The sequence below is a fragment of the Euprymna scolopes genome, chromosome 26, assembly GCF_053919585.1.
Source record: "Euprymna scolopes isolate OS-2025 chromosome 26, ASM5391958v1, whole genome shotgun sequence".
NCBI lineage: Eukaryota > Metazoa > Mollusca > Cephalopoda > Sepiida > Sepiolidae > Euprymna > Euprymna scolopes.
This window is the reverse complement of record NC_136507.1, coordinates 30,009,465-30,019,464: the sequence shown is the minus strand read 5'-3', so window position 1 is coordinate 30,019,464 and position 10,000 is coordinate 30,009,465. Positions and strand designations below refer to the sequence as shown.

The window sequence follows — 10,000 nt, the reverse complement described above, 5'->3', positions numbered from 1 at the left end:
TTTATGATTCAGTATATTTTTTATATATTATTTATCAATCAGTTTGTCTCTTACCCGTTTCCAAGCAATCAGCAGGATTCGACAAGGAGCATCCTTAATATATTGGGTATAGCGAATGAGAGGGAAGCACAAATTATACTACTACTACTACTACTACTACTACTACTACTTTTGTGGAAATGGAGTTAGTTAAAAACAAATGGCTGGTGATGATTATTCAAGCAAAGTATAGAAATGCTCAAATTCGTGTTAGAATTAACGCCTGGTATTCCCAAATAGTTACCCATCTGATACTGACCAGGCTCAACGTTGCTTAACTTCCGTGATCTAATGAGAACCAGTGTGTCAATGCCGCTTACGGCATAAAAACATCGTATACGGCATAATTACGTTGACACACCGGTTTTCGTCAGATAACCGAAATTAAGCAACGTTGAATCTGGCTAGTACCAGGTGAGTGACCATTTAGGCGCTGTATGTGCTCTCCGTTTATTTCGGCATTGTTTCCAGTCATCCTGAACCTCCACTTGCCACTGGTATTTAACAACATCAACTCAGGAAAAGTGTGGTTGGAGATTGCGCAACTCTTGCCACACAAAAATTCCATGCGCAGGCACCCTTACAGTGGGTATCCATAGTTTGTCAGGACTGAAGAAAGCTACCATACGTCCACCACTCTGTCGCAATCAGAAATGTACATGCTATTATTCTAATAATATTCTTCATTCATTTAGCCATCCATCTTATTAACCTTTATCCTTGAATTGCTTTTAGTTTTGATAAGTGGTGACTGATTAATCAAAAGCGAAAGTGTCTAGTAGATGGACCGAATTAAATAATACAATTCCAGACCAACGTCTGTCGTTCACCACAGTTAATGCTTTATAATACATAGTGTTTTATTAGCTAGTATTGTTGTGTTGTGGCGGTAGTTGTTAAAATGTTTTTCTATCGTTGTATGTATCTGTGTGAGTGTTTCATATATAATAAAAATTTCCTTAGCATTCAGTCCTTGTAGAGCATAGGCAAATAACACACTTCTCTCTCTCTGTCGTGTCCCCGCCTCTTCTCATTATTCAAGTTCATCTCCCTCAAACAACAATAGATTATATATTTGCTATAACTTTATTCTTGAGTTCCCATCGGGACTGCAAGGCGTTGTAATTTATCTACATTATGCTAAAATCGCGTTTCACCTAGCTTCCAAGACGCGGAGACGATATCTTTTGTGTTAACTTGCCCGACTTTTCCCGTTTGAATCCCAACTCTAAACTAACTCATTATATGTATTACCAAGCTATCTCATTACGTCATCAACTCCACGTGGCCATGACACAAATCGGATGATCTACCTTCGTCACGTATTCATTTGTTGTAACCTTCTTTTTCACCAAGTTAACATTTTTGGGAAGTATTTTAACATAAATAATTTTTGCCTATTCATTTTTTTCCGGATTGTTATCCTCATCTTCATACTTGTTTTTGTTTTTTTCATCACGTTTCCGCCAACTAATCCCCTGGCCTTCTTCAGGTGGTTAACCGCGATAGGATAGAAATGCTGAGTCTTGTAACTGCATTCCCAGTAATTACTGCCTTCCATAGTTGTTGTTGTCCCACCAAGAATTTCCAAAAATAAAAATAATAAATAATTTAATCTGTAAATATTTATTTCGCTTTGATAACATTCTTTCTGACATTCTACTTTTACAATTATCCATAACAATCATAATAATAATCACCCGCCTAACTTGGCGTTGCCCCGTCCAATATCATGACAGTGTTTCTTAATTTGGTTGTTCTCTACTAATCCATAAAACACGCCATTTACTACAACCACTATATATGATTTTCCCCACTATCTATCTGTGCCTTAATGTAAACTTAGATTACATGAACAAAGCTTCTTTCCCAGAACTGTCCGCCTTTGGAATACTGTTCCGCAGGCATGCTTCCCGGCTGAATACAAAATGGTAGCCTTCAAATCATCAAGTTCCTATTAAGCCGTCCTTATAAATAATCAAATTCTACCTAATTTACACCATAAGTGATTACTACACCACCACCTTACGTTCATTAAACCTTATCCTCGAGTGGCCTTCGAGCCTTAATAAAGATGATTCCCAAGTACAAATAAATAAATAAATAATTAAACCACTTGACGTCTGGCCAGCTGTGACCGTGTTTGGCTTTCACCAATCTCAGGTGACCAACTCATTCTTCACTGGCGGACATTCAATAAATACTCAATCTTCTGCTGTCATGTCGCCTTGTCGACTTGCTTCCAATACAAACTTTCGTGCGTTTCCTATTTCACGTCGCTTTTATTTTCCAGCCCAATCACGGGTTTCCGATATTCAAAACTTTTAGATCTCGTCCAAGGATTTCTGTGAGAGTTTGTGTCCATTGGTCATACGGTCACACTTAAAATGAGACATTTTCATCGCTAAAACACGCAGATTAGATGGACGCATCTTTTTACCCTCCACGAAAGGGGTTATGTTTTCGGTCGAGTTTGTCACTATGTGCATTGCGTATAGTGTTAACATTGCTTGACACATCAAACGTGATCAAAATGCTATTCATAACTTTAACTTAGAACTGATTTCATTTTTGGATATCTAGGTCAAGTGTCAAGGTCATGGAAAATATTATTTCATGTTTTATAATGTTTTTGTTGTCCATAATCCATCTTCAACACAAAATACAGGATGGAACGAGAAAATTGTAACTCTAGGAAAGACGACATGATTCCATTTCCGTTTGATGAAAGCCAGTTTTCTTTTTTGCTGCAGACCTACTAGTTGGCTAGTTGTGTACAAATCTCAAGAGCGATAGGGTCCTTCTATCATGTCTGAAAGTGACACAATGTTCAACGAGCGAGATCGGAGATGCGCCGCTGTACAACTCATGCTCTCTACCGATCCAAGTTATGACACAGGACCATAGTCAGCATCCTCCAAATGCATCGCTGGATTACCACGAATAACAGGGACGTGCTCATGGTGAGGAAAAACGTTTCCGGCCATGTTATGGCCTTTGGTGTAATTCAAAGTGAGGGCCACATCATGCCACCTCACATCTTCGAAGTCGGCTTGAAAGTCAACATCAAATTGTATCTGGATGTGCTGAAGAGTGTAGGTATCCCCTGGTGCAATCAGGTAGCCGTTGCCTATGGCAGCGTGACTCAGCTCCGGCCCACAAATCCAAAAAGACCCACGCTTGGTTACGACTTTGTACCCTTCTCTCACTGGTCCCTCTCTTCCTCCAACCTGAAATCACTGGTCTACTTCGTGTAGTCATACGTCGAGAACATCCCCAACATGACCTCCCACAACACCAGAGTCAGTGTGATCGCCGCCATCCGCCGAGTATTCGCCGAGCTCCCGTGGAAAAGCATGCTCCCAGTTCCAGACCCCTATCGAGGCTGTGATTGAGGCCGAAGGCGGCTACATCGAATAGACGTCAGCTCAAGTTACCTAAATTGATTTTTTTCAATAAAAGTTTTAAAATAAAGCTATAGTGCCGTTTTCTTTAGGGTGACAACTTTATCGTTTCACCCTGTATTTTATTATTTTGCTGCAGGCAAAACTAACAATGGATTTGTATTATTTGGATTGTTCGGACGACTGTTCACATCTTCCTTGTAATTTTCACACCGTTTCGGCCGATCCAACCTCCGACTTTCTTCAAATATATATTCACAATGAATAGTCGTTAGATTTCAAATTGTATGATGTTTTTTGTGAAACGGAAAGAGCGTCGAGTCATTTCCATTTAAAAAAAAAATAAATTCAAGTCCCTACCGATTTGATGCTCTTTTCTGTTTCATGATCAGCATCACACAATTTAAATTCGAACAACTACGGTTCGTAGGAAAAAATGACTTTTATAGTGAGCTGGGAAGCAGCTCTGCGGTATTGTGTTCCACACACAAGCAGTTCTAAGAAAAAAAAAAGCTTTGCTCATAGAATTTTTGTTTAGTTTTAGCCACAGATAAAGAGTAAGGGAAATTGCTGATAGTTGTTGTAGCTAGTCGAGTGTTTGCTGTGAATGTTTTATATGAGTGGGGGGACCATAAAGTAAAGCTAAGTCGAGCACCTGTCATGAAAATAGAGATTTGGAGGACAGAAAACATTTCCAATTAGTTTAAACTAAATCAAAATTAAGAGAAAAAGCATTTAAGTGCATATGTGGGGAGGGGGGTGAACAGAAAATCATTTTTTGATTAAACAAAAGTCCATGAAACATTTGAAATTTCATCCTTCACAGCAAAATTAACATATTCAGTTTTCAGAGAGAACTATCATAACTTCCTTAAAAATGGGAATTACTCTACGTTCTTTGTGTTTCATCTTCGACCTCACACATTTTGAATTCTTAACGATTATGGTTTGTAGAAAAAAAATCTTTTTCATCCTTCAACGATTACATCCATTGTGAAGATACATCTGAAGAAGGTCAGAGGTTACATCGGCCGAGACATTGTGCAGATAACACTGAAAATGAAAGATTAGGTCCACCTCCACAATTTTCTTTTAAATGACAACTTTTAAGGGTTTTCGACTATGCTGACTACGAAAATTGCATTGAAATTTTGCAGAAATAATTAGTTATCGAGATATAAAAAGTTGTATTATGCATTGTATTTTTTGGCGGCCATCTTTTTTTACGCGCGTGCAATGTCCAGTCATAGATGAGTAGATTTGTTTATGGCGCACGCGCGTAAAAAATGGCCGCCAAAGAATACAATGCATAATACAACTTTTTATATCTCGATAACTACTTATTTCTGCAAAATTTCAATGCGATTTTCGTATTCGGCATAGTCGAAAACTTATAAAAGTCGTCATTTAAAAGAAAATTGTTGAGGTGGACCTAATCTGAAAATTTACCGAAATCAGTAGTCCGAATAATCCAAATAATCCAAATTTTTAATCCTCATCTTAAAAAAAACTCAGTGAAATTGTTAAATAATCACAAACACATGAAACAAAATTAACCAATCAAACGCATCAATCTTATTTTCGACTCCATTTCTACTATTTATATCAGGCCATAATAATTGGATCCTAAAGTTAACTGTATATAGTAAACAAAAAAAGATTCCCGAGTTCGACAAGATACACCTATAGAAAGTCGGAGGCTTCCTTGATCGAAACGTTGGGTATTTATTAGTTCTCTTCCACTGCAAAAACATTAAAGACGAAAAGTGGGATGACCTGGTCCCTGTTGATTGTGGTGTCATGCTGGACCTGTGCAGTTCTAGGAGGTTCACACTCTCAGGTTTTGCCTTCTCTCTTTTGAGAAGGGAGTTAGTTTATTGTGAATTGCCTGAGATACCCTGCCGGGAATGCAGACCTGGCTGATCGGGTATTTAGTCTTCTCCCACCTAAAGAACTATGACACTAGAGTCGGAAAGTGGGATCGAAAAAGTCTATACTCCAAAGGAGGAGCACTCTGACTGTGCAAAAATGCCTGTGCAGCCCCCAGTGCTCCTCACGCGATTAGCAATAAACTCAAAGAAAGAAGGCAAAGCCTGGGAAAGTGGACCTCCTAGAACTGCACAGAATCAGCATTACACTGCAATCGACAGGGACCGAGTCATTACAGGAATTGTCTAATTTTGGTGCTCGATGGCTAAAAAGCCGGAGAGCACTCAAGATGAAAACAGTAGTCTGAGTAATAATTTGAAATAATACGAATTATCAATCCGCATCTAAAAAATTTAGAACTCACCGTATTGGTTAAGTTGGCCAGCATCGGCACAACGTTGTGATCAGTTATCACGGCGAGGTTCTCTTCGTCTTTGGCGATCTTGGCGATGGCAGCGCAGACGCTGGCCAACACTTCCATATTCTCCGATTTGAGGAGGTTGACAATCAGCTCCAATCCACCCACAAACGAACGGACCATCTCACCAGCATCCTGAAGAAGAAGACGGAAATAAAAAGAAATAACAGAAGCAATGCACCTGGAAACGCTCGAAGAGCATGAACCTCCACCAACACCTTTTATTTTCATTTTTCGCCACGCCCACACGCACATAGATACACTTACTAGACACCATTATTGAGTGTCTTTCACCCGTACAAGATTTGTCGTCATCGTAGCGCCAGTTTGTTGATCATCTGTAGATATAATCACTCGGACGTCGATGTTTATATAAAAGGTTTTGACACAGAAGGAACCAGATTTTGGCTTGGGTCAGGTCGAGGAAGCTTTGAGAGATCAAGATGAACTGACAGCAACAGGCGAACACAACCTCATCAGTAAATGCAGATTTGGACCTTAACATTTAAAAGTATTATTTTCCAGATGGTGTTTAATACACACCTGGAGTCCAACAAATATATACGTGAAGTATCAGAGTTTGTATTTTTTTTTGTTTCTTGTGTTTGATTCTATTTTTGTATGTGTGCACTCTCCTCGACGACCACTAACTCGTAAGACGACACGGCCTTGATAAAAAGAGAAGACAAAAAAAAAAAAAGAACAAATTATCGGCACACAACCTTGGGGTTGACGAGCTGTCGAGCATGGGACACATAATATTAGTCCATATAATACCCAATGTTTTGTTGTGTCCTGCAATCTTTCTCGTTCATGTCTTAATTAGCATTTTATATGGTATTTCACTCAAAAGCTGGTAATAGCAAATGCTTCATTTTCTCAATATTAAATTTGAAATATGAGACAACTCGTAAAAAGAAATATCATTCACGGATTTGTTAATAAAATTCAAAACTCTTTCAACCTTTTTTTCGTGCAAATAAATTTTAGTCTGTGTGTTCAGACTAACGTTTATCTCCCTTTACCGACCGTCGTTTTTTATGGGATTCCCTCAGACTCGTCAGCGACAAACGGCAAAGTCATTATTACGTATATACATAAGAATTGAAATGATTTAGGAAAAAATAAGAGGATACTGATAAGATGGTTGGCCTAGAATAAATGAGAATTTTAGAGTGGGACAAAAATAGCAATTACGTAAACGGGTATTTTTGAGAAGTTTTTACAGATGTGATGCGCCAAAAGATAGATTTTCTTTTTTAATAATTTTCTTTTTGTAATTTTTTTTTAAAGTCCATAAACATTTTTTCGCAAGAAGAGTAACTTGCCGGGTAAGCAATAGAGATGCCCCGTTCAAAAAAAAAAAAAAATAAATAAATAAAATAGACCCTGTGAATTGAGTGCTTGAAAAAAAGCTGGTCGCATGTGATAACTCCAAGCAGGAGGTAAGACTTGGCTCAATAAATTAGAAGCAGGCGTGGAGAGGACACGAGAATCCTTAAGGGTACCAACGACTATAAGAGTCGTGCCCCAGGCAAATCACATTAATGAGGTGAGAGAAAAGTAAAATATACCATAGGTACGTAAGAAGATATAACCTTATTTTTTTTTTTAGAGATGCATAAATGCGGGATCTTGGAAGCTCTGACGACAGAAAAGAAAAATCACAAAAATCGGGCCATAGCTAGAAATTAAGCGCAAATAGAAATTATAGCGCAAGGTTGGGGGTTAATTAGTTAAGAGTGATATTCTCTAAATCTTCATCGAAAGTCCGAGCAAGGAAATCCAAGTGAATCAGTGTGATGAAAGGTATATCTTAAAAAATTAGTCGTTGAAAGTGTTCCTGTGTGGAAACGTAGATTAAATATCATACAGGCTTGTTGAAAGAGAGAAGAGTTCAGTTTATACGTGTTGAAGTTTGTAGTAGGAGCGTGTGTCCATGTATGGAGGAGGGCAGCCCTGTATCACGAGAAAGAAAGTTTGTATATGTATTGCATGTGGAAATAGCTATGGTTGTATTCCTGCTAGCCTGCTGTCAAATAGCCCAGGTGAGGCCGCACTCCAACAGTGAAGTGCGCTGTCAGCAGGAAAAAAAAGGGAGAGTGTGTTGCTGGTTTCACATTTTATACACTCGGTCACGTGACTGAGAGCTGCCTTCTAATTGGATAAGCAAGAAAAAAGTGGATTCAAAATCTCTAGCCGCGAGAATTCGTTCCTGCTTGTGCCTTTTGCAAATCCGTCTGCTACAGTAGAACGGGCAGACATACAGCTTAAGAGAAATATAATATATAAATTTGTATACAGGAGCCTCTTTGCACGGAAGATACCTTTGTAATGGTACTCCATTGTATTCAATGTCCCAGAGAATTTTATGATTTTCATTTTCCAATATTATTTCCGATTATCTGCCTTCATTACTATTTTACTCACTAGGAGTTTTCACACAAGTCATAATGAAAAATTGTCTACTGACAAGCCAGGATCACAGTGTAGTATTTGTTCTGATGCTACTTCACCTTTTCTGCCCTTGGTTAGTGAAGGAGAAATCCTTCATGAGAGAGACAATTTAAATTTTTCTTCCTATCCAGAGATCCCCCCCTTTTGAGGAGCTGGATTTTCTCCACATTAAAAACAAATCTTGTGTCTAACTTTGCCCTCGGGGGGGGGGAAGCAAGTAAATAGGAACAATCACTGAAATCAATGATTATTATGACGTCAGGTCTTCTTACTAGAATCACTCAGACTCCAGAGGACGCCGCAAGTTATTCTCAAAAACGAGAAATAGCAGCAGCAGCAGCAGCAGTAGCAGTAGTAGTAGTAGTCGAGGTATTTATTTTCGTTCCTTCTTAAGCACTCGTTTGTCTACTTCTTACAATAAGACAAACAATGAGCGCCCAAGTACTCGAAAACCGGCGGAGCTCGTCTATCATGAAGTGTTGGGTAGATATTTACTTGTTGCCCACCTCGGCAAGATGTGACAAAAGGTCAGAAAGTGGGACAAGGCCTGGGAGGGTGGCGTACCTCAGTCCGACAGGTACTGGGCCAGTTCCTAACCCCGCACCTGCCAGGCTTATTGTTAAGAAAATAATTCTTGATTGCTACTTTTCTACCCAATCTCCAAGCAACCGAAGCAGCAAGGAGACCCATTCTCCTTCTTAAAAATAAGTAAAATGAGTGTGGTATACGCATGTCTTGATTGGATTTAGAAGCACGTATTACGTATGCTCTCTTGTTTGCTTATTGCTGGGAGAGAGGGAGAAGGAGACAGAAAGAAAGAGGGAAAAGAGAAAATGAAGAAAGGGAAATAAAGACGGCAAGAAACAGAAAAGGGGAGAGAGCGATAAAGATAGAGAGGGGAGAGGGGGGAGGGGGTTACAAAACAGATTGGGTAGATGGATAATTCGATGAATGAAAGTGTCATGAGAAAGAGAACAAAGAGGAGTGATATATATATATATATATATATATATATATATATATATATATATATATATATATATAGAGAGAGAGAGAGAGAGAGAGAGAGGGAGAGAAACAGACAGATAGACAGGCAAACAGACAGACAGGCAGACAGACAACAAGAGACATGAGGAAAGAGGATGATAAAGGTGAGTGAGAAATGGAGAAAGAAATCGAGAAAAAGAGTGTGTGAGAGAGGGGGAAAAGAAAAAAAGAAAGAAAAGGAGACAAAGGGTGCAGAGAGACGTGGAGGGAGAGACAGACAAATCAAAGAGAGGAGAGGGAGTGGAAAGAGAGACAGAGTGTAAAAGGAAAAGAAAAAAAGGTAGTAAAAAATGGAGAAAAGGGTCGAGAAAGAGAGTGTGAAAGAGAGAGAGAGAGAAAGAGAGAAAGAGAGAGAGAGAGAGAGAGAGAGAGAGAGAAGGGGGAGTGAGGGAGAGGAAGATGGATTTTCCCAAGACAGAGAATCATACGAAAACACTCGATGGACGCAAGTATCCGTGTACCAATAAGAATGTGATCCTCGCGTCCCTAACCATTACACGTCGTTCGTCTAATGCCAACATAAACTCAGAAAGGCGAAATGTCAACCTTAGAAAAAAAAAAAAAAAATACGAATGATTATATCAGAGTGCGTAATGTATTTGATGACAGATTTTTGCATACACACAAAAAAAATCACTTTTAGAAACGAACTACTAGGGAGACCCGACGTTGCCCAGAAACAAATGATGATCAACGAACGTTTCAC

General features: G+C 39.0%; 1 protein-coding gene across 1 annotated transcript in view; it reads right to left on the bottom strand.

The window, feature by feature from the left end:
- Positions 1-10,000, bottom strand: part of LOC145247954 (outer dynein arm-docking complex subunit 2-like) — a 627,728-nt gene that overhangs the window by 25,162 nt on the left and 592,566 nt on the right. The window contains exon 18 of the mRNA XM_080109601.1: positions 5,737-5,925. Within this exon, the coding sequence (XP_079965727.1) occupies positions 5,737-5,925 (189 nt within the window). The remainder of the gene's footprint in view (positions 1-5,736; positions 5,926-10,000) is intronic.